The sequence below is a fragment of the Neopsephotus bourkii genome, unplaced genomic scaffold, assembly GCF_033783945.1.
Source record: "Neopsephotus bourkii isolate Nb327-2 ecotype Australia unplaced genomic scaffold, CSIRO-AGI_Nbou_v1 NB_14, whole genome shotgun sequence".
In the NCBI taxonomy this organism is placed as follows: Eukaryota; Metazoa; Chordata; class Aves; order Psittaciformes; family Psittacidae; genus Neopsephotus; species Neopsephotus bourkii.
In genome coordinates this window covers 3,336-29,446 of record NW_026900531.1, presented here as the reverse complement: position 1 = coordinate 29,446, position 26,111 = coordinate 3,336, and the positions used below count along the sequence as shown (strand labels likewise).

The following is a 26,111-nucleotide window of genomic DNA, read 5'->3' as shown; positions in this document are numbered from 1 at the left end:
CAACGAAAGGGAATACTCAGAAGCAGCAGTACCAAAATAGATGCATGTAAGGTTTTACAGGGACAGTTTTACATACTCAGTGCAATTAAAAAAAAAAAAAAAAAAAATCACTTTCCTATTCTTACTAAGTTGTAATCAAGCAAGAAAAAAACTCAGTGTAATCCTGGGCTTCTGTGTTTTGACACAAGTATTACATTAATAAAGGACAACTGGAATACCTTTCTATATGCCACTAACTGGTTACCAATCTTCAACGTGTCATACTTATCAGTATTTCACATGGATAAAACTCAGTATGTAATATTAGACCATTAAAAGTATATCCTGTTTGCTCAAAACAAGCAAATGTGCAGCATACCAAATTGCCATCTTTTATCTGAAAAGCTAAAATACAGGAAACACAAAGAACAAATCACATAAACTACATCTATTAAACATCTGTCGTCATGAAAGAACATAAAATTCAGCCAAATTATCCAAATGGTATTTCATGAAGAATTTTCAGCTTCATAATTACTACAAAATAGTTAACCAGACAAAATTTCCTACAAAGGTCAGCTAAGTTAAAGGAAGCTGCAATCAAAACCTAACATAGTATTCAAAAGCCTTCATCCTAATCCACATTAAAGTAAAAAGACAGTAAGCTATTTAACTGTCTGAACTCAGGAGAAAATATTTCAGACCATTCTTGATTCACTAGTGGTGTATTCTGAGCCAATACACCAAGGCAAGCACTTAAATAAAATTTTTAATTCCATTTCAATGCTTTTCTGCATATTTATTGTTTTTTAAAAAGCTTGCATCCTAAAAGATACATGAAGATATAAGCAGAAATGATAGGAATGAAACCATGAAACAATTGAGTTTGTGCATCAGGGAAAAAATGACAGTGAAATGCATGAGACCGTGGAACACAACGAAAAAATAAAAATGTATCACCTGGAATTTTAGAACTGAACTTAATAAATGCTTAAGAATTAAATTTAGGGAAAAGTGCTTCACTGGCACAGAAACAAATTACATTATTTAATAAACTATGTACTGTTCTCATATCATTCTGAAACTTTAACAGTCAGGTTTTGATTAAAAACAACATCAGATATACCCAGAGTACTAATCACCTCGACAGCTGATTTCTGTGTATTCCAGAAAAGTCTTGGGACAGCTGAAATGGCTTTCACATTCAGTTCTTGTTTTCTACCCCTACTTTTCCTTTTTTTTCTCCCTATTTTCTTCTGCAACCACACCTTCCAAAGCCTGTGTGGTGCATAGGTGAGTGACTGTCTCATGTTAACAGGTGTGCACTGTGCTGGCTGCTACAAAAGTGTTCTAACACCCCTGGCAAATTCACATCATGAACTACACCACAAATACTTTCATGAGATTATGCAAAGATCTGCAGGGATTCAAGCCTAGGGATGCAAAGGACAGTGCTTTTCATTTTTACATTTGTACTGAACTTACTTAGGTGTCTAAATGAAAGGAGGAATTACATAGCCAATAATATGAGAAACATATTCATTGCTCATTGCTTAATGGAAAAAATACTTAGTAACAGAAATGAAAGTAAATTTCTCTGAGCTATTACGTGAATTCCACAATAACCTACATTAGAATCATGTACGTGTACTACTCATGCTTCTCAGATGCCCTAGGTAAGGAACAGATCCTGAAAAGAGCTTGTCTTTGTAAGGCTACTTTAATTCCAGGTAAATAAAATTGATAAAAGCAGAGCAGAAGAGTTCATTTAGCAGCGTCAGACAAAATAAGAGTTCTTTAATACATTGTGAAGAATCATTCATCCTGATTTTTTTTTCACAAAAATAACAGCCACCTACCTGTTGCTGAACTGGTACTTGCTGAACTACCTGTGTGGGCACTGCTGCCTGGCCAGCCACAGATGTCTGTAAAGTCACAGTTGAACCTGTATCCGCCCCAGTCTCCGATGTCTGCATTGTGATTTCTGAACAAAATTAAGACATAAAATTAAAATATTAGTGTTTTGGTGATTTTTTTTTTTTTGGGCACTTTTATTAGGATACTAGTTTGTTGCTTATCTCTATTTGGATCTTAAAATTAGTTAATACCAATCTTGGTATAAGCCAAAGGGGTTTTACCCCTACTAGCATGTGAGTTGGTGCAAATGGGTTTTTATTTTATCTTACTTATATTCAAAATACCTTTTATTTACATGTGCAGAAACATACATCATTTCTCTGAGTTTCATCACTTTAGGAATAACTCAGAAAAATCAACAGCAAATCTTCTCTCAGTGTGAAAATAGCTGGTTATCATTCAAAACTTTTTTCTCTGTCCTACTGAATTATGCTAAAAACATCATACATTCAAATTCAAAGTTAAACTTCTAGAAGGCCACAGAATGAAGGGCTGTAATACAGAACGCAAGCTCTGAAGAGCATTTAATGAGTCGTGAAAAAGCAACTCAAATAACTTTCAGTAGAAAGTATTAAAGCAACTACTAAAGTTAAAATCTGAGAAGAAACTTTTGACAAAAAAACTATATAGAAATACACAGATGGTAGACAAGTGTCTAGGATCATGACCCTGACATTTGAAGGGAACAGTGGAAACCTAAGTCGAATACAGAAATGGTTCAAGAAACAAGGGAAATGTCTTACAAGGAAAACTCATCAGAAAGACAACCAAGGATCACTTCTGATTTCATCGGAAACAGACTGCGAACTACAGGATTCCTCAATTTTACACAGGAGAAATGACAATAAAATTAAGTGGGTGACAAACCAAACCTAATTCAAAAACAGGAGTTAGACTTTTAAAATTATTATTATTACTTCTTCTAAGCAGTGGATGATCAATCAGTGAAAATGATAGCCAAATTAAGGCAGAGTCATCTGATTATTCTGCTGCAAAAAAATCGATTTCTGGAATTTTTTGTCATCTTCCTGGTCATTTATAATGGTCTTAACTGAGTATGAATTTACTATTTTGTATATGAGCAATATTATTTCCTTTGCTTTTGCTTTTACTCCACATAGCTCTAGATCAGGTTGTGAGAATGTGATTTACTCCACAACAGCTGTGGGGATGAGTTCTTCATCCAGTCTTATTTAACACTGTCATTAATTAATAAAGGCCTGCACAGAGGCACAGATGGAACTGAATCTGGGTGGGTTCCAATATTTAAAAAAAAAAAAAAAAAGTCAAAAGAAGTCACTAGTGGGAAAATAGGCAAAGGAAATGAGACTCATCCTAGAAAAACTCAGGCGAGTACCACAGGGATAAAATAATTGGAATCATCCAAATGGAGACCAATGATGAGTGGTGTTCCAAAGGGGAACATTTTGGGACCATCTCTGTCATTCATTAGTGACAGAGACAGTGGGATCCAGCACACCATCAGCAGGTTTGCAGACAACACCAAGCTGAGTGGTGTAGCTGACGTGCCTGAGGGACAGGACACCATTCAGAGGGCCCTTGATAAGCTTGAGAAGTGGGTCCAGCGTAACATCATGAGGGTCAACAAGGCCAAGTGCAACATATCTAGTGCACCTGGGTTGGGGCAAAACCCAGAATCAATACAGGCTTGGGTATGAAGGGATTGAGGGTACCCCTGAAGAGGACCTGGGGGTACTGAGTGATGAAAAGCTGGACATAGCACAGCAACATGCGCTTACAGCGCAGAAATCCAACTGTATGCAGGGCTGCATTACAAGAAGTGTGGTAAGCAGGTCGAAGGAGGTGATTCTCCCCCTCTGCTCTCATGAGACCCCACCAGGAGTGCTATATTCAGCTCTGGAGTCCTCAGCACAGGAAAAATATGGACCTGCTTGAGTAAGCCCAGAGGTGGGCCACAGAAATTATCAGAGGGCTGGAGCACCTCTCCTATGGAGACAGGATGAGACAGTGGGGCTTGTTCAGACTGGAGAAGAGAAGGCTCAGGGCAGACCTTATTATGGCCTTTTAATAACTAAAGGGGCTTACAAGAAAGAGGGGGAAGACAGTATAAAGGGTTTTTTATTATGAGGGTGGTGAAATACTGGAACAGGTTGCCCAGACAAGTTGTGGACACATTATCCATAGAACCATTCACAGTCAGGTTGGCAGGGGTTCTGAGCAACCTGCTCTGGTTGAAAATGTCCCTGCTCATTGCAGGGGGGTTGGACTAGACAACATTTAAAGGTCTCTTCCAACCCAAAGTTTCCTACAATTCTGTGATTCTATGTTTACTGTAAAGTAGTAAATTTCCTACCTTTTTTTTGCCTATAGAAAATACTGCATATAATCCAGAATAAAGTTATTTAATGCTAAAATCAGTATCACAGTCCTGGTATCAGACCACCCCAACTTAAAACCAACAGGTTTTCCCTTCATTCCAATATTAACAGGAATATTCAACTTCCAGTAATAACATCCTGAAAGAGTACGTTCGTTACTTTCCGAGTAACAAATGATATGCAATCATCTTAAATTTCTGTAGATAAACTAACAAGACATTTTTCCACATAAGACATCCTTAAATGCAAAAGACCAAACTCATGCACGATGTAAATGTGCGAGCTTAAATAAATTTGAGTCACATTCAGAAAACTTTTTTTTTTGCAAAAAAAAGGCAAAAGGGGACCTATACTTTATACATCTATGAATAAACATATATCTATGGAAATAATAGCTATATAAAAAATAATAATCACCATAGCATATATTTCTTTTATTGCAATTTTGAAGGAATTTTCTTGGTCAAAAGTAATGGATTGAGAAAAAAGTAAAGGTGACCAGCTAGTTAAGGTGAAGATATATATATAATAAATAATAATCACCATAATAGTGATCACTGTACATTTTGAAGAGCATCACAGCACAGCTCAATGAGATACCAAGTACTTTCTGGAGTCTCCAAAACATAACGAATGACATAAACAATGGTAACTAACATTCCTAATGTTATATGAACGAGAGAGCATTTTAGTTTTAAACTAAATTTGAATAATTCAGGTTTTACCCAGTTCTTTCCCAGCACAAAGTCACTGCAAACGAAACCTAAGTTGTAAAAATATTAACACTCTTAAAGGAAGAAATACAATGAAACTGGCTTTTAAGTGAAACTGTGAACTTCAAACTACATTTAACTAACTTGTAAATTATCTTTCACTTGATGACGTTTTAATAAATAAATATGCTTCCTATTTAGAGTGCAAACCTATTATTTAGGAAAGGCTAATTTCTTCATATTGAAATTGTTGGGAAAATAATCTCCTTTTTAATTGCTATTTTCCACAATCACACACAAAAGTCATTGGACAATGTTTTATGCATAAATACTGAAAAATACAGAAAAGAAAAAAAGTGTAGTCTCGATAGTGCTTTTTGGGCAGCAAAACTTTCAAAAGCATCAGAATAATCCTATGTATATGTCTACTTACTTAGGCATGTACCTTCACCTTAACTAATTAATCACCTTTATTTTTTTCTCAGTCCATTACCTTTGAAAATTCTTTCTAAATTGAAGTAAAAAAACCAACGAGTTTGTCTGAGCAACCCTGCTCTCACTTGTATATATAACCCTGACAAAAACATTGGCAAGCTGGCAGAATAGCAGAAATCAAAAGGTAAGCACTGAGTAACTTCCTAAACCACCTTCTTGTTATAAAACCACTTCCAGTCAGTTTCAGAGCACAATTCAACCCATCATTTTAAGCCAGCAATTCTAAAAAACTATCATTTAAGATACTCCTGCTTCTATGCAAAGCAAAGCTGAACAGCTGAAATGAATGAAAAGGCATTGTTTTATACCTGCCCTTAGCTTTACTTGACTATATATTGTTTCATGGTTACTGTGTACAAACATGTCAATCACTGCAAGGGGAAGAAATGCTACTGCAGTCAAATACACTTTTGACTGGTGAGAGACTGCTCTGTACTGCCACATATCTGTTAATTGCTCTGTCATATTTCAGGCAGTGCTTGATCATTGCAGCTGCAATTCAAGATGCTTGAGATACCAGAACTAGGTACTTTCATCTAAGTGAGGAACAGGATGTGTTCATTTCCTTCCAGCGCTCATCATGGATCATGCTGGCTGACACCAGTGTCAGCAATTTAACAAAAAGGGAGCAGCTTCATTGTAAGAACAGAGGATACTTTGGTTGAAAACCAGATGTCAGTGCTGTGGAGAAGCTTTGAGAAAAGCAGGCTACCAGTGCCCATGGTCTGCTGGTAGACAGTGAAGGGTGCTGATGGAGATAGTCAAGGAATGAGATATTCTCTGCCCACTCCTGGAACAGACAGTGACCAGAGACACACCATAGAATCACAGAATCAATCAGGTTGAAAAAGACCTTTAAGATCTTCTCCTGTGAGAAGAGGAAAGAGTTGAAAGAGTTGGAGTTGTTGAGTCTGGAGAAGACCCTTGGCAGACATTCTTGTGGCCTTTTAAGTTCTTGAAAGGGGCCTGTGAGAAAGATTGGGAGAGACTTTTTATCACAGTCTCTTGCAACAGAACAAGGGGTGATGGTTTTAAACTTAAAGAGGGGAGTTTCAGGCTGGATGTGTGGAAGAAATTCTTTATAATGAGGGTGGTAAAACACTGGCACAGGTGGCCCAGAGAGATGCCATCCCTGGAGAGATTCAAGACCAAGCTGGATGTTTCTGGGCAACCTGATCTCATTGAAGATGTCCCTGCTCATTGCAGGGGAGTGGACTAGATGACATTTGAAGATGCTTCCAACCCAAATTATTCTATGAATCTATACCAAGTCCATTAAACTATGTCACTAAGGGCCTCATCTACACTGTTTTTGAACACTGCCAGGGATGGTGATCCCACCACTTCCTTGGGAAGCCTGTTCTAATACTGATCATGCTTTTGTGAAGAAATTTTTCCTCATATCCAGTCTAAACCTGCCCTGGCACAGCTTGAGGTCACTACCTCTTGTCCTGTCACTGGTTACTTGGAGAAGAGACCAACCACCTCCTCCCTCTATCCTCCTTTCAGGTAATTGTAGAGACCAATATGGTTGCCCCTGAACCTCCTCTTCTCCAGACTAAACAACCCCAGTTCTCTCGGCTGCTCCTCATCAGACCTGTGGCTCCAGATACTTCACCAGCTTCACAATCCCTTCTCTGGACCCGCTTCAGCACCTCAATGTCCCTCTTGAAGTGAGGGGCCCAGAAATGACCACCGATTTCAAGGTGCAGCTTCACCAGTGCTGAGTACAGGGGGATGACCACTGCCCTGGCACTGCTGGCCACACTAGTGCTGATACAGGCCAGGATGCCATTTGCCTCCTTGGCTTCCTGGGCACAAGCTGGCTCATGTTCAGCTCCGTCAGTCAGCACCCTCAGGTCCTTTTCCACCAAGCAGCTTTCCAGCCACTCTTCCCCAAGCCTGGAGCATTGCATGGGGGTGTTGTGGGCCAGACACAGGACCCAGCACTTCACCTTGTCGAACCTCATACCATCGGCCTCAGCCCATCAATCCAGCTTGTCCAGATCCTTCTGCAGAGCCTTCCTATACTTCAGGTGATCAACACTCCCTCCCAAATTGAAGTTGTCTGAAACTTACTGAGGGTGCATTCGATTTCGTCATCCAGCTCACCAATAAAGATATTAAACAGAACTGGCTCAAATAACTGAGGGGTGCCCTGCGGGACACCACTAGCGACCGCCAACTACATGTGATACCATTTACCACTACTCTTTCGGCTCAGCTATCCAGCCAGTTTCCAACCCAGCGATGAATCCTCCTATCCAGGCCATGAGCAGCCAATTTCTCCAGAAGAATGCTGTGGGGACATGTCAAATGCTCTACTTAAGTCCAAATAGACAATGTCCACACCCTTTCCCTCATCAACCAAGTGGGTCACCTTATTGTAGGAGATTAGGTTGGTCAAGCAGCACCTACCATTCATGAACCCATGCTGACTGAGCCTGATCCCTCCATTTTCCCACATGTGATTTATGATCTCATTCAGGATCATCTGCTCCATGACCATCCTCAGCACTGAGCTCAGGCTGACAGGCCTGTAGTTCCCGGGGTCATCCTTCCTGCCCTTTTTGTAGAGAGGTGTCATGTTGTTCAGCCTCCAACCCTCTGGGACCTCCCCACTATACCAGGACTGCTGATGGATGATGGAGAGTGGCTTAGCAAGCTCCTCTGCCAGCTTCTTCAGCACTCATGGGTGGAACTCACCTAACCCCATAGACTTGTATATGCCTAAGTGGAGCAGGAGGTCCTTAACCATTTCTTCCTGAATTATGGGGACCTCAATCAGTTCCCCATCTGCCATCCAGCTCAGAGAACTGAATACCCTTAGGATGGCTGGTGTGACTATTAAAGACTGAGGCAAAGGCAGCATTAAGTACCTCAGCCTTTCCCTCATCCTCAGTCACTAGGTTTCCCTCAGTGTCCAGTAGAAGATGGAGGTTCTCCTTGGCCCTCCTTTTGTTGCTAATAGATTTGTGAAAGTACTTACTACCTTTCATCGCAGTGGCCAGATTTAGTTCCATCTATGCCTTCACCTTTCTAACTTTCTCTCTACATAACAACATCCTTGTACTTTTCATAGGGTGACAGTCCTTTCTTCCACAGCTGATAAATTCTCTCGCTTCTTCTGAGTTCCAGCAGTATCTCCCTGTTGAGCCACATTGGTTTCTTCCCCGCCAGTTTGACTGTTAGCCCATGGGGGACTGCCTGCTTCTGTGCCTTAAAAGATTTCATTCTTGAAGAGTGTCCAGCCTTCCTGGACCCTCTGTCCTTCAGTAATATTTCTCAAGGAATTCTGCCAACCAGCATCCTGAATAGGACAAAGTCAGCCCTCCGGAAGTCTAAGGTGGAGGTTTTGTTGACCTTCTTCCGGACTTCTCCAAGGATTGAAAATTCAGTCGTTAAGTGATGGGTTTGCCCAAGGCCGCCTCCAACCATCTATCACATCATCCACCAGTCCTTCTCTGTGATCAGCAAATCTAGCCAGGCATCTCCCTTAGTTGGCTCACTAACCAGCTGTGTTAAGAAGTTGTCTTCCACACCTGCAAGAACCTCGTGGATTGTTTCTTCTCTGCTGTGTTGTGCTTCCAACAGACATCTGCTAGGTTGAAGTCCCCCATGAGAACAAGAGCAAGCAACCCTGAAGCTTGTCCCAGTTGTTTGAAGAACACTTCATCTGTAGCTTCATCCTGACTAGGTGGTCTGTAACAGACTCCTACCAGGATATCACCTTGGCTGGCCTCCCCCCTGATCTTCACCCACAAACATTCAGCCTTCTCACACACAACACTGAGTTCCAGGCAGTTGATGCACTCCCTGACATACAACACAACCCCGCCACCTCTTTTTCCTTGCTCATCCCTCCTGAAGAGCCTGTCACCATCTGCAGCAATCCAATCATGTGAATCATTCCATCACGCTTCTGTGATGGTGACTGCATCATCGTTTTTCTACTGAACAATGCCTTCCAGCTTCTCCTGTCTGTTGCCCTGCACAGACGCATTTAAGTTGCCCTGTGGATCTGGACTCCAACAGTGACACGCTATCCCGCAGCTCATGTCTAGCAAGCTTGGTGTTATCCCCTTCAACCCTAGTTTAAAGCTCTCTCTATGAGCCCTGCTAGCTCTGGGGTAGAATCCTTTTCCCCCTTTGGGATAGGCATACCCCATCTGCTGCCAGCATGACTCATGGTCAAAACCCAAAAATTCTGACACTGACACCAGTCACAGAGCCCGGAATTAATTAATGAGATTTTTCTGATGTAACCGTTGTCATTGAATGTGACTGGCAGAGATAAAACTATTTGGGCTCCTGAACCCTGAACTAGTCACTCCAAGAATCTGAAGTTCTTCTTGAGTCCCCTCAGGCTTCTTGTTGATGAAACTTCCTCCTTGCCCACCTGAAAGTCTAGTAAAGGACAGTAATTATTAGGCCATATCAGATGAGAGAGTTTTATGGTGACATCCCCTACCCTGGCCCCAGCGAGGCAAAAGACTTCCCTGTGAGTTGGGTCAGGTCAGCATATCGAAACCTCTGTTCCTCTCATGGTGGAGTCACCAATCACAACCACTCTTCTTTTTTTTCCTAGTAGAGTTGGTCATGATACAAGGCATTGTCTGACTCATGTGGGGAGAGACTTCTAACCTGGATGATCCCTTATCTATTTCATCATCTTCCTGATACTCAAATACCAGGGCCTCCAATATTGTACCCCTTGTAGATACCCTTGTAGAGGGGTACCTGGGAAGATGACATAAGCTGGGAGATAATACACCATTTAGTCTGAGGAGTAACCTGTTTCCAACCTCTCCTGTCTCTTAGGTCCCCCCCATCTGCATGGTGGCAAGAGGGTAAGGGACCCTTAATTTATTTGGGGTAGCTGGCTTGCTTCACCCAGGGATGGCAGAGTGCAGCTCCAACAACCAATCTTCTCCTCTGATTCCCTTAAGTTCCCTAGCTGTCCCATTTCTTCCTGTAGCTCTGCCACCATGCAGAGCAAATCATCAGCCTGGTCATACCTTGCACTACTACCATTTAACATCACTGACAGGCTTTGGAACTCACTACAGCCAGATGCCCAAACAGCTACATATTTTGAGGGACGTCTGTCTGGGTCACCACGTACCTTCTTGCCAGTAGAGAACTTGGTTTTTTTGCCCTTCTGCCACAAGATTACCATTCTTGAGCACACTGAAACACATGAGCGAGAATCCAGGGTTCTATGAGAGAGAACACCCAGAGAGAACTGAAAAGAACCCAGAGGACCCCATGGCCCAGCCTAGAACTACCCACTATTTAGCTGGCACTGCTACACTGACTTACCAAACTTCAGACTACGTTGTGCCATCCATAGGAGAGGAAAGCCACATCATATCTAAACTGCACATACACTTCTGATTGAAATGTTCTGGTGACTAAGTTCACCTTATCTCCACTCTGTCAATTTGGTGACAGCCTTATATTTAAGCATAGAATCCAGTGTGCTTATCTACCTCAGAACTGTTACACACTTTTATTAACAATCTGATAGGTTAACTGGTTGCTCTATAGACTGATTTATGAGTGGGTAAGCTAAGATAGCTAAAGTATGGTTGTGAAATATTTTTAAAACTTTACCATCAGTTTTGCCTAAACAGAAATAAACCAAATGACCTAATATCAATGTATTCTAGTGTTTAGGTTGCTTCCATTATTCTGCTTGAAATCAGTACCCTAAATACAATTATTTTCTATAGCTTACTACGCAGTATTGATTTTTCCTTGTAGATGCCACACAGTACGATAGCCAACCTTTATCACCTGCATATTCACTGAAAGTTTTTCTAGAACCACATTAGTGAGGCATCAGTACTGAGCAGTTACAATGACACACTTTTATAAGCCAAACAAAGCCTCTCAGTTTTTCACTGGTACTGCATATGAAATAAAAGAACTGCATATTACAGCAGAAAAGACTTCATCCTTGCCTAATGGGGCTGTCAGGTGTATCTCAAGCAACAGATGAATGTTTGATAAAGATCCTTTTTATTCTGGCTAATTAAGCAATTGGGCACACCCATCTGTTAATGGATTTCCTTTGTATAGCCAGGGCTTGTTGCATGATGTGAATCTAAGCTAAACAGGCCACATTCTGAAAGAAGGCTGATTAACCCCTCCAACTGGGAAGAAGATATTACGAAGCCCAGCTGCTGAATGTGAAAAGATTAATATTTCTTCAGTCTAACTGGCAGAACTCAGGCAAAGTTCTCATTACCCCTTTCCTGTTCAATTACCCCTTTCCTGTATATTCTATGAAATTTCATATTAACTGTTAAGTTGCCGAAAGAGTTCTTAATACACTTAAATTCTTAGTTGGAATCCTGTTTCCTAGACTTGAAATACCAAGACTGAATGGTTTAAGCCTAACTTGATCAATTACTTACCTAATGAGATTGTTAAAATGTGTCAGATTAATGATTACTATTTATTTTGCTCCTGGACTACTTCACCCTGAACTAATCTACTTTTTTTAAGCTACCACAGTTTGCAAAGTTTTGTTCAGCTACATATATCTTATTGTCTAGATGAAAGAATGCAGCAGGCTTTAATTCAATGCAGAAAATAAAACCCTGTAATTTACTTTGTATTGCAGCAGGAAGCTTCTTTTTTCTCTTCTAGAAAGCTAAATAAAACATCACAGAAGGTAAAGTGATTTAGATCTCATAATCACATGCAGTAATGGCAGGCTTTTAATAGTCAGAATAAAGGGCTAATCTTAAGATCTTATTTATTTATAATGATGAATCACCAATACATTAATTAAGAATTTCTGGCAACATAATGTGTTCCACAATAAAGGAAAATTTCTTAGAACATCATGTTTCAACAAGTAGTACAGAATGCTTGGTTCCTGCACAACGGTATAAATGGAAACAAGTTTCAGTAATACCCTAGTTTCAAATAAGCATTCCTTTTCAATTTTTATGTAAACAAAAGTTTTATAAATACTTGCCTTAAAAGAGTATTGTTACGAATTTGAAGGAACCATTTAAATGTGTTAGCAGTAAAGCAAAAGGCACATTATATTCTGGGGAGGGGAAAGAAGCGGGAAGAATAATACGAATAGTTTCTAGATACAAACATATTTTCCTGTTAGAACACCAGTTTCACACTAAACATTATTTGTTTGTCCTCTCTCAAGGTTTTTAGGAATACCAAGGCAGGCAGCTAAACTTGGCTGATACAAGGACTAGTTGATAAATATTTCAGTTAGCAACATGAATTTCATTAGGTTTTGTTGGGTTTTTTTTTAGCTTTTCAGAGATTTATGGGACGAAGAACTGTTAACTGCATGGCACAAAATGAAGTATAGAAACTGATTGTCTGGATTCATATATACTTTCCAACAGCAAAACTGTACAACAGCAGAAAAACAGAAGGGGGAAGTGCAGACAGATACATGCTGTAATAGAACAATGCAAGTGGTAACTCCATACTCCTTCAAAATTCAGATCAAAAAGCAATATCTTGGCAATAAAACTATTAAGTACCTAAGAACAGTACTAGTCAACAATTGTCACAGTTGAATTCCATTATTTCCAGATCACAGACAACACATGGATGCTTAGTCTGAATTACTACTTCATGACTCTCTTACTTTGTACTATTTTTACCTGCAAAAACTTAAAAATTCTATTTACTCTTGGTGGACAATGTATCAGTACTTCGTATCAGCCCTACCTATCAATACACGTCAGTAACAAGACTACATTCGCAAATAACAGGAAAAAACAAAACTTCTGAGATTTTGCTGTGACAAGACTAGCAACTGCAACTGTTACATGAAACAAAACTAGCAAACCATAAAACAATTATATCCATGCTATTCCAAGGCATGAGTTTGTCTACTGGAGATTCTGTGAGTGAGAAAGCACTGGTGATATTCTTCATCCTGGGTAGATGGGTGTGAAGAGGAGGGCACTGATACTGTGTGGCAGCAATTGTCTGTGGAACTGGCATCGGCAACAGGGCTTTGGTTTCTATGACCACAGGATCTTCCTTGAGTGTAATGTCTGCTTAGGAGAGATAGTATCCACCTGCCCAAGTGCAGTAGAGGTTACCTTTGCAAGCAGGATGGCTGCTGACTTAAACCAGGAACAACAAGGGGAGGGAAAGAGTTGCCAGCAGCCCTGTGAAGGAGGGTAGACAGCACTGACAAGCAAAGGGCCTGGAGTCATGTGAGTGAAAGAACAATACATAATCAACAAAAGGAGGCTTAAGCACAGTCACCTCAAGCATCTGTATCTGAGCAAGTGAGTAGCTACAAGGAATCTTATGAAAAAAACACCCAGCCCCTCTCTGGGAGATCAGTATGCCAAGGTGCCTCTCTAAAGCGCTGATGCATCAACTGGCATACAAATGGTTCACACACAACATGGTGAATAAACAAAAATTAGAGACCTGTGTGCATTTGCATTTACAGGACCTGTAACCCTGTAGGGATCATAGAGATGTGGTGGTATGGCTCACACAACTGGAGTGCAGCAATGGATGAATACAAGCTATCTGAAATAATAGTGTGCTCCTTTTAGAAATTAAAATGAATTCAGGAAACAATCTTCACACGGAAGAAGTTCACAGGACCTTCTTTGTTCGGATGGATAGATTCTTGTGTTTAACCAGAAACAAGTACAGATAAAAGAAATTACAGAACATTTCTGTAAATTCAATGTGTTTTCTAAGTTAATGTTTACACTGCTAAGTCAAATGCATTGTGACTTTTAAGGCAGTTATTCACATCTGTCTACCTCAAGTGACATTCAGGTACTCTTCCTATACTGAGGCACCTGTCTTCAATATAGCAATGTAACTTTCATGGGGTGGGACAAGCATGTTCACTAACTCCTGAAAGTACCTCTATGCAGAATAACTACAATATCAAATGAAACTTCTAGCTTGAGTCAAGATCTTAACTCTACTGCACAACTAATGTTAGCAGAATTAAAGTCTAACATGTATAATGCTACTTCTTCACACTTTCAATACCTGATGTCCTTCCCAGTATCTGGTGCAGTGCTGTGTTTTGGATTTAGTCTGAGAACATGCTGATAACACACTGACGTTTTAGTTGTTGTTCAATAACGCTTACTCTTATCAAGGACTTTTCAGTCTCCCGTGCTCTGCCAGTGAGGAAGGCCACGAGAAGCTGGGAAGAAGCAGAGACAGGACACCTGACCCAAACTAGCCAAAGGGGTATTCCACACCACAGCACTTCATGCCCAGTATATAAACTGGGGGTGCTGGCTGTGAGGGGATAATCAACTGTCTCAGGACTTGGACTCATCAGCGGACGGTGAGCAATTATACTGTGCATCACTTGTCTTTCTTGAATTTTATTCCTCTCTTTCTGTTCTCTCACTTTTCATTACAATCAGTATTAATTTTTACTTGATTTCAATAATTAAACTGCTCTTAATGGCCATTTTTTCCAGTTCTCCCCATCCTATGGTGGATTGGAGGAGAATGGGGGGATAAGTGAGCAGCTGATGGTACTTAATTTTTGGCTGGGGTTAAAGCACAACACAGAAAATGTTATTTTATGAAATTTCATTCTGAATTTGCCTGTTGGTCCAAAGCAGAGTGCGAACAGGACAAAGTGCAATAGTTGAAGCACTGGCAATCACCCCTCAAGGCACTTTGCTTAATAGCCAGTGCTTTCTAAGGAAGAACGTGCAAGCAAGGATCACCACCTGTACAAAACATCTTCTGTTAGTTCTGCATCAGTCATACGGTTCTGAAAGTAGATCTAGAGTTTGCTTCAGAAGTGAGTTTTTTGTTGTGGGGTTTTTTTTCCCTTACGATTATGTTGTGCTACAGTTCTTTTGTAAAAAGCATTAACTGTGAACTTGATACTAACAAAACAAATAAGAAGTCAAAACAATAGAGCTGGAGACATCTGCTTTATTAATAGAAAGAACAATATTTATAGAAAATATTTTCTGTTCTCTGTACGCTACCCCTGCATTACAAATTTTCTGTTTGTGATGCTTCCTGGGTTACTTTCACAGGAATCACTGTGAATCACAGTCGCTGTCCCAGAGGTTGAAAGGGAACTGGTCAAGCAGGGCTACTAGCCACAGCCTTCTGCCCAGGATCATATCTGGAACTGAGACTCACAACCTCTCTGGACAATCTGTGCCTATCCTTGGTCACCCTCAGTAAGAAAGCTTTTGCCCATGTTCAAAGGGCTATTTTCTCACCAGATACTAAAAGAAGGAAACTCTTCACACCTGGATTATTGCCCAATAATCCATTACCCATCACTGCAGCAGTAGTAAAAAAAAACAGGGGACAGATGATAATCCAGGGTTCTAGGTGAGGAGTGAAGCAGTCAAATAAATCAGAATGGTACAAATAGAGAGAGAAACATAGGTTTCACACAGTAATGATCTCACCATACCAAGTTCAGGTTCCCATTAATACCATTTGCTAAAATAGAATTTATAATTGCTAGATAGTAAAGAGGGCTTAGAAAGATAAAAAACATTGAAAGCTGTTAAAAGGCTATGCACAGCTATTTAGACCTTTCAGGAGGCTGAAAGTTGTCCAATATTAAAAATTACCTTTAAGTTTAGGAATATATACACAATTAAAGGCTAAACACCTAAAGATGTTCCTGCTATGCTACATTAAAGAACAGATCTAATATGAAATTCTGAATCTGACACAAAAAAAAAAAAAAAAGAAAGAGAAATAACTTTCCCTTTGTTTTGAACAATATAAAATTTAAATCAAGGTCCATCCAATAGAAAATTATCAGATTCCAAATATCTGAAGCTTCTTTTTTTTAATAGTGATGCATATATCTCAATACTTCTTAATTTTCTGAGAAATTGAAATAACAGCTCTGAGATTCGACAACCTTAGTTAAAACCACTGCTGACACACTGGAAGTTATTTGGAGAAGAATGTTCTAAATTTATCAGGGCTAAGGTCTGGAAAACACGTAACAGAAAAGATGAAGAATTATGCAAAACCTATTCAGTTACTGAAGTCACAGTTATCTTTTATCTATGGAAATGCCAAGAAAGCAGATTTCAACAAGAATGCAATCACACCAGTAAATAAAAACATTAGTTTAAATCAAACAAGCAAGCTAAAGCAGATCTTGTCCCTACTGAACTGAGAGACATGTAAATAGGCTTATAACTGGGATATCTGAAGGATTACTGAAGGAATAACTACATGTAATCTGCTTATGTAATCAATGAATAGACATGATAAAATCTCACCAGTTTCTCCCATTACTTTCTTCTTCAACCTGCAATGTTATTTTGCAAGACAAGGATGTATGCCATTTTGCTCAGCAAGTGAGTTAGTGATTACTCCTGCTAAAGAAGGAGAAACTGGATAAACCTTTCACTGGAGCTTTCCTTTTCTGTATGAAGACCTATTTGTGAAACATATCCTTTTAGTCTCGCTCCCAGACATAACGCTTTGAAAGCTGTGTTAAGAAAACCAAAATAATCTTGTTTGCCTTACACCCACGCACCTAAAACGACTATTTGGATTAGATTTGGAAGTATAGTATTTTGTCATATTTGCTTGCTTGGCATAGTGTGCATCTATTTGAAGGAAAAAGATAACTGGAAAGCAGTCAGCAAACAGCTAATTTCCCTCCCCATAAAAGAAAAAAACAAACACCAAAACAGAATGACCAACACCCATGAGGTTATCGTTGGACCAGATTGAGCTTGGCCCACAGACAAGTGTTAAGCTCTAGTGACACCCAGTGGAGTGAAAAAGCAGTAACACTGCTTATGGCATCCCATACTTGAAGATGTTCAAAAGCCATCTCTGCAGGTTTCCCACCACAGACAAGGGGCTAGACCTTCTCCTCTGGCAGCTCTTGGAGGAGCCAAGTCAGGATGCTCTATTGGCATTAAGGATTCCTCACCTGCATTGCTGCGCTGGCCATTGCTGGGTCTTTGTGCTCAGGCACAACAATTCCTTCCCCAGAAATCATCAAAACATGTAACCCATTAAGCAGGAGCTTTCCCCACCTGGGGTGCTTGCTGTCCTCACTAGGTGGTGGCTGGGGTGCAGCCCAGAGACTCCTGTAATGACCCCAATGTTACTGCTCTGCAGCAGCTGCAGGCTCTGTTGCAATGAATTTGGTCCAGGTCTCCTGAGCATGCAAACACAGAGCACACAACCTCCTGTGTGGGGACTTCCACTGAAGTGCTGTGCTCCTGCAGAGACTTGGTTAGCATGGGTGCTGCAAATCCTGCACAGCTGCTGACCCAGGTCTGTTGGCTTGAGGGTGCAGGGGCTCTTGATGCCACTGAAGGCTCCCAGCCAGTTCCTCTGTGTTCTGCCTCCTGCAGGTGCGTTATTAGCGTGAGTCATGCTGGCTGTCTGGGGGAGAGTGCAAGGGGTGGAGGTCCTGCAATGGGGGACAGCATGCTTGGGAGATGGTGAGAGAGGCAGGCACGTGTAGAAGGCAGCCCACGGGGCTGGCTGGCCACTTTCCAGCCTGCTAGGAGACCCTTCAGGTCTTCAGTCTTCAGACTCCCCTCTCTCACCACTTTCCAGGGCTTTCTTTGCTGTTCCACTCCTGGTGCATGAAAAATCCAGGCATCTTGCATATTTCTTGGCAGGACATGGCGTCGGGTGCTGAGAAGGGCAGTGACCCTGCTACAATGGCCGACACAAAGCTCCCACAGCAGGAGACTCCAGCAAACGGCCTGTGCCGCATCTGCCTGGACCCCATTGATGACACAGCCTACATCGACCCCTGCTTTCATGCCTTCTGCTTTCACTGCATCAAGCGGTGGGCTGACATGGCAGCTACATGTCCACTCTGCAGGTGGCCAATCAAGACCATCCTGCACATGGCGAGGTCGGACGATGAGGACTAGGAGTCCAAGGCCAGCATGCACGCCCGCTGGATGTGGTGGCTGACTACGCAGAGGGCGTACAGCAGGTCCTTACAGCAGCGCCACCACCTGCTCCCAAGGCTCAGTAACAAATACCTGCCACCGCTAAAAGGGGGCCTCCGACAAATAACTGAGCTCCAGGGACCTCCGCTCCTGTGCTTCTGCCCGACAGGCTGCAAGGGGTGCACCTGGCCAACGCTGATAATAGATATGCTCACCCTCAATGTGCTAGAGATGGAAACTTGCTTCACAGACATTGAATAAAGATACAACAGCTTTCAGAGTTAGTTTTTAAAAAAAGATCTAGTACCCTCGGTATGTGAACACACTAATTTTAGAGAACATGTAATGTTATCTCCCCTTCTAAAGCTTCTACAGGTAAAAGTTGGATTTGCGCTATGTAAACTATTGTAGAAATAAAAGCTGTCGCTTACTCTGCTATGAGAGAGACCGGAAAAAGAAAAATCACCTTGCACAGTGTAACTCTACACCTTTTAAAATGCGTCATAAAGCGCAGAATCAACACATGCAACACTCCTGATGCCTGTAACACAGCAACCTGCCAAGATCCAGTACACTCTGCAAACTCCAAAAGTCTACTGCTTTTATGTGTCCATTCTGAATGGGACGTTTGTAACAAAGCAGATAGGTAAATTAAACCAGGTTTACAAATGCACCCATTTTACCAGTGAAATTAGTTATTGTAATGAACCATGAAAGCCATTTGGCTCAGGCAGCGTTGCAGTGCACTACCTCTAAATCAATAAACATCCCACACCGTTAGCTTGTCTCCTGCACACAGCAGCCACGTGGTCAGGAAAGGCAAGACAGCAATATCTCCTTGAGGTGCTCAGGGATGTGCCAAAGCACAACTCCAGGATTGTACCCAAAGAAAAGCATGATGGCCAGCATCAGGGAGCGTCCTGAAAGTTCAGGAAAGGAAAACGATGCAGGAGGGTTGGAGAGACATATACAAACAGTACATGGATGATGCTCATCCTGGAACAGACACACTGCACCTCAGCACCCAAAAGGAGATCTGTCCCCTCCACTTGTCACCAGCACCACTTGGCCCAAAACTCCCTCACCTTCTGTGAATGTCACTAGCTTTTCTCCCTCCATCCCCTCCTTTTTGACTACCATTTTGCCATTGCCATCTCCCTGCATCTACACAGAGCACCCTGGGAGTGTCTGGAGCAGCTGCACCCAGTGGTTTGCCCAAAGCTCCTTTAAGCTTGAAAATAACAATGTTGGAACATTTTACTAATACCACGGCTGTGGTGAATGTAACACAGATAACACAGCAAAACAGGATCTCTTCCAACAACTAAGGTGAATGAGAACTGAGAAGCACCATACACACCATGTTTCAAAAGAAAGCTACCTAAAAAGCTCGATGCCTTACCCTGTAGTATTTAGTGTAATACTTATCACAAAAACTTTCAACTTTGATGTCTATATTGCCCATTTTTAAAACAACTGAAGGAATAGTTGAAGAACACACACATAAACTTTAAGTTGGGTTCTAAGCTTTACTTACACCATGCATTTCTGAATAGCATTACAAGAGATAAAGATAAGGATTTTCATCCATTCTATGCCATTTTCTTTATGACATGATACAGGCAATAGCAACAGCTTAGGAGCTGATGGCTGAAGCTCTATTGTGGTGGTTAGTACATTACATCAACACCCAAGGGATGGCAATAACAGGACTTCTGCAAAGTATGCTGCCATGCATTAGCCAGTCACATCTTGTCTTGCTATTTCAAAGATGCTGTCTTCACTGAGGTTTTTCCTTCTCTGCAGGTATTGCATTTTTGCCAACTTCCCATCCTACTTGCTGAAGAGCTCCAGGAGCCCCACCAAATCTATGGTGAGGTTACCTCTGTGAGAAAATTCTGATTTTTGCTGGCCAGCATAAGGTAGAAACTGCTACCTGCCACCCTTATTTTACCCCCACTCCCAACTCTAGCCACTTCATGTCCTGGATATGGGCTGCTGCTTCTTTCTTATTTTCAACTTTTGCAGCAATGATTTTGTCCGTTTTGTAGATTCTTGTCCTCCCCTGAAGTTCTTCAGGGTCAAAGGTCCCCTCCATTGCTTTATGACCATGGCACATGAAATTTCATGGGTGGCTACCTACTCCCTTCCCACAGTTTCTGCTATTGAGAAGGCTTCACTCAAAAATACCTGATGACAACCTTTCTTAAATATCTCTTGTTACAAACATTGTGATATAGTCTCACTTTTTGAGCAAAGGAACATATTTGAGTCTAAAATAAATTCTGGGATTTGATTTTCCAAACCCTCAGAGTCTAAAGGGACCACATCCACAGGCCTGGCTCTGATAGCTCTGTGGAAGCTATGGTTATATAGTCCTTTACAGAACCTGGTAACACATCAATCAGCAAAACACACTGCACACTAAAATATTTCCACATTTTAGTTTTAAGCAACACTCTTAGTACACTCTGCAAAAAGTAAACTTTTGCTTTGTTGCTAGTAACAAGATGGTGACCACTGAACAAGCTGTTAGAGCAGTATAAAGGCTGGCTTAAAAAAAAAATATATATATATATACATCTATATATATATGTATCTTTTCACCATCAGTCTGTAATTTCTGACATGTGCACTGCCTGCTAAAAATCACTTTACAAGCCCCTGGTATATCAGAACTCATTCTGCCATGGCAGAGACATTCTTGTGTAGTGTGTCTAGCACTGTACTTAAGCTGTACGTAACAGCAGTGTCATGTTTGGAAAACTACTGCACATACACCAAGTCTGCTAATATCGAGCATCCACCTCTGCCACAACCACCTTGTCTCAAAGTGCTTTCTTGGTGGCTTGCATAAGGTCCAGGTATCCTGGTTTGCACAATAAGTTGCCACTTAGCTCCAGTTTGTATCAACAGCTGGGCTTTCAGCAGCATCTAAAAAGGTATTTCTATCTCCGAAGCTTCCCACCTCCCCAGGAGGGTAGCAAATGCACTTAAAGGGAAGTAATATCATGGACATCTCTATTGACATACCATCATTACATACACATAAGAAATAAACACTTCACCATAATTCAATTAATGCAAAAAGATACTTCATTAACTGGTTATGATGGGTGAGGATTTTCCACGGATTTTGTTGTTTGGGTTTTTTTACCCCACTCTTCCACGAAAGCCACTGTCCTCTCTCTGATCATTCTTTAACTGCTGCAGGCCTGTACGGAAACACTTGTCTTCTACCTCCTCAGCTAGCTGGCTGGAGCTTTTTAAATGTCCTGTAAGGACATTAAGTTAAGGATAAGGAAACAGATATAGCTCAAGCCTGTACCTCACAGTGATATAAAAGGTACTGCAAAGTTTTCCCAAAGCAGTGGGCAAAGGCAACTCCCACCAGCACTTCTGCTTTTTCTGTGAAACTTACTTGGTAATTGTTTTCCTGATTCACAGGCCTATCAGATGCTGTTCTGCTTCATGTGGCCTTTTTTCAGGAGTCCTGCTGGGGTTTGTCCTCATTGTCTCCACACCCATTTCTTCTGAAGTTGGACATTGGTTCTGGATTTCCACTTTTGCAGAGAGCAATGCCTGTGTCTTGCAACACAGTGGAAAGCCTCAAAGCTGCATCAGCAATAAACAAATTGGTGCCAAATGTGGAGCTCCAGGATTGGGCTCCTCTTTGTACTTTGCAGAGGATGCATAGGAGCCCCAGGATTGGTCTCCTCTGTGTACTTTGCAGGGGATGCACAGGGGCCCCTTGATGGGCAATCTCCAAAGACAGGCAAGTAGTCCCACTTGATTGTACCCCACTCCTCACCCTGCCCTCCTCATACACCCCTCCTTGTCCTCTTGTACCTCCCTCCACCCAAACATGTCAGGATTCGTTCATTAGACTCTCACAGTAGAGGGCGCCAACCTATTTTACAGAGAATCATAGAATGGTTAGAGTTGGAAAGGACCTTAAAGATCACCTAGTTCCAAACCCCTTTCGTAGGCAGGGACACCTTCCACTAGTTCAGGTATGTTGTTATTTGACTACTTTATATTCACATTTAAACTTTAATTTCGTTAGCTCTAAAAATATTTTTTATACATTTCACACATACACTTTTAGGTAGAGAGATATATATTTATGTATCTTTACACTTTATGAATATATAGATCTATATTGTATATAATACTTCTGTAAAGCTACATATAAGGTTTATCGAAGTATAATACATAGTTTTACTTCCTCATAAAGGATTTTATATCTAGATTTACTATGCATATACATACATAAAAAGGCATATATATTTGTATCTGGGAATTTTCTGGTCAAAGGAAGTAAGCAGCCAGCTGGAAAGTATGCTCAGGTCACATGCCTTTGATGCTGTCAGCGCTGGTGGCCAGGTGCAGGGCAGTATGTAAGCACGTGGGTTACACGGTGGCCAAACATGGTGTCTTCCCACCATGAGATGATAGCCAAAGCAAAATGGTGGCCCCAACTCTGTAGAGGGAAGTGACCTCCAGTTCCACCCTGCTTTAAGCAAATCACTGGGGGTGGCTGCTCCAGCTGGTCCCAGTGTACTCTGTGCACATATGGGGCACAACAGCAATGACAAAATGGTGGCTCACAGGAGCAACAAGGAGGGGTGCGATGAAACAGTAAGTTAATTTTTAGAGGGCATATTAATCCTTGGCAACAATTTTGGTCTGTCTGCTAAAAGAGCTTCCTATGGACTCCAGATACTGAAACTATTTGCACTTAAATGACAATTTTTTTCTTTTAAACACATGTTCTTTCCTTTGCATTACGTTGCTGCATGCAGATAAATCACACAGTTTAAAAAGCACTCAGATGGTTTTTGTTTTCTGGCTTAGTGAGTTTATCATATAAGATGCAAAAGTAGAAACTGACCTCAAGAAAATAGAGGTACACTTCCTTTAGCAAACTATTATAAATTAAATGGTTACTGTTACTGTTCTCTGCAACAAATGCCATATAAAAATACATTCAGGGGTTATCACATCATTCACAACATATTCACATTTTTAACATTTCAATTTTTTGAAAGTTGTCTAACTTTTCTATGAAAATTGATGTATCTTTATGATAATCAAATTGTTATTGTTGTATATTAGTTTATGACAATAAGTACATCAGTTGAAGCATTACTCTTGCATTACAGCCAGAAAACAGACTGAGATAACAGAAGGAGAAGGTAAATATCAACAAACACAGATTCTGAAACTGGCAAGGAGCAATGTATCCTCTACAGTGTGTCTCATGTACTAAAGAACACAAAGTGAACTTTACTCTGAATCTTCCAGCTTGTACAGGAAGAACAAAAGAACAATAAAATATAGCAACTTAAGAGCTGATTCTAACATCATGTTTCTAGGATATTTGGTCACTACTAGCAATTTATTGATACTGGACTCAAAGTTTAGATCCCATCTGAATTTATGATTCACTCCAACATGATGTAGTGAAAGCTTCCAAAATAAGAAATGGGAATGAGGTTGAGGAAGAATTTATGTAATTCCACTCATGATTTTAAAGTACATCAAAAAAATAGCTAATAATTTAATAAAACAATAAAAAAGGAAAAATACCACGACTGATGAAAGCATAAACAAGGAAAGTGAAAGTTAATTAAAGGACTGTGTCTAATCTGATTAGGAAATGGATTTGGGTACTTAAAATCTTGCTTGTCAAAAAACCCAAAGATTTAAGACTCCCCTTTCCTGTCCTGCCCAAAAAGGAAACAGTTACTTTGGTGAAACACCTGAAACTTGGTACCACCATGATATCAGAAACACAGTAGCATAGCCATCATTACAAAAAAAGCAAGGGGGGGGGGGGGGGGGGGGGGGGGGTGGATTGGGGTGTGGATGGGGGATGAATGGCGGGGGGGAAAAAAGTGTGCTGAAATACGAGATTTGCATAAAGAGCAATTAAGATTGAAAAGATTGTTTCAACTATTGTGTTGCTTAGTTAAAAGAAAATCTCTTTGGATCAAAAGCATAAGAGGTTAAAAACTGCATGAATAAACACATCTGTGGCATATAAGAGAGACAAATACTACTGGAAAAGTTAATGATAACAGGAGACTAATTCTTGAGTTGTAGCTCAGAAACTTTTGTTACAAGTAAGGTTCAGATACTCATAGACATCATAACTGCCATGTTTCCTTCCCAAGTAGTCCTTTATGTGTTTGAAGCATCTCATGATACTATCCACTAATGGTCTGCAATATACTGTTTTATGTCACTGAAGTCTAAGAGGATTTCGTTAACAGAATTGTCATAACACATTATTATAAACGTTAACACATTTATAAAGATGCCCATCATGCAATCCTTATGAAACAGTCACTGAACTAGAAGGTAAACACGCCTTCAAGCAACTCCTGTGGGTGACAGGCATTCTGTATAAGAGAGGAGCAACAGTAATGCCCAAGAGAGAACCCTGCACCACTAATGACCTCTTATGACTAGAAACTGTGTCTTAAAGTCTGAAAAATTCTGAAAGATGTATTCGGTGGTACACATAGTTCAGAAGAAGAATTCTAAATGAATTTTAACAATGCAAGAGGGTTGCCATCAATGGCACAAAGTCCAGCTGGAGGCCAGTAATCAGTTGAGTACCCATGAGGATTGATACTGGGTACAGTACGATTTAATATCTTCATTATAGATCATGGAACAGAGTGTACCTTGGCAAGCTTGCAAGTGATACAAAACTGTGAGAACTGGTTGATAGAGCCTACAAGCCATAATACAATCTATCTGCTTTTGAATTACTTTTAAAATTTACATTCTTGCATTGACCAACAACCCTAAGGATCGATGTTTGTGAAATAAATGGATAACTGATACTCAAGTTCCAAAGACTGATATATGCTAAACAATTTCAGTCCTCAATTTGGCCTCATTTCTTCTCTATCGATTAAGATGTTGTGAGCTTTGTGCCAGCATATTATTTTCCTCAAATGGAAGCTCTTCAAACTCATTAACAAAAAAAAAAAAGCAAAACAAAAAACCCCACCATGAAATAAGTACTGAAGAAAGAAAAGGTGGTGTTTCAAGACACATCTCTCAAACCCTAGCCATTTCCTTCTCAATTCAGCAACATGTGAGCTGCTATACTGCAAAATGAAATTATGTCAAGTGTACTGACAAAATTAAACAAAAAAACAACCAAGTAACCAAAACCACAATTACTTTTTTTTTTTTTTTCGGGGGGGGGGGGGGGCACCACAAAAAAATTAACCATACTAATAATCTGACTAATGATTAGTTAGCTAAAAGCAATTAGATACCTAAATAGCTTTGGGTACATAGGCCTAAACATTTTGTTCTAGACAACACAAAATCACAGGGAACAGGCTACAAGTTCCTAGACTAACACCCTTATTTTGGATCTTCTTTAGTCTTGAAATAGACGTAAAACATGCTAGAGCTAAGCTCATAATTCACAAACATACATTAACGCAAAGACCATTTCTCACAAAATAAAACCAGAAGTCCTAAATTATTTCAGTCCAAAATGGGATGTTTTTAATACATCAGTTTATGTTCCTGTGCTTTCCAGAGTACATATTTGGATTAGTTTTGACTTTGCTATTTGGTTTCCTTCAAATGGGGTAAAAATGTTATTTCAGAGTATAAAATACATATTCTTTATTCTTATAATTTCCAAATTTCTAAAAAGAACCAATTTTCAAAGTTACATTTTAACCACTGTT

The 26,111-nt window shown here is 40.5% G+C and overlaps 1 protein-coding gene across 2 annotated transcripts in view; it reads right to left on the bottom strand.

Moving 5' to 3' along the window:
- The window catches only part of RFX3 (regulatory factor X3), a 67,749-nt gene extending 65,741 nt beyond the window's left edge, over positions 1-2,008 (bottom strand). For both annotated transcript variants that reach the window (XM_061371488.1, XM_061371568.1), the window contains exon 1: positions 1,839-2,008. In XM_061371488.1, coding sequence (XP_061227472.1) covers positions 1,839-1,955 — 117 coding nt within the window. In that variant the 5' untranslated portion in view covers positions 1,956-2,008. The remainder of the gene's footprint in view (positions 1-1,838) is intronic.
- Positions 2,009-26,111: the final 24,103 nt, after the last annotated feature.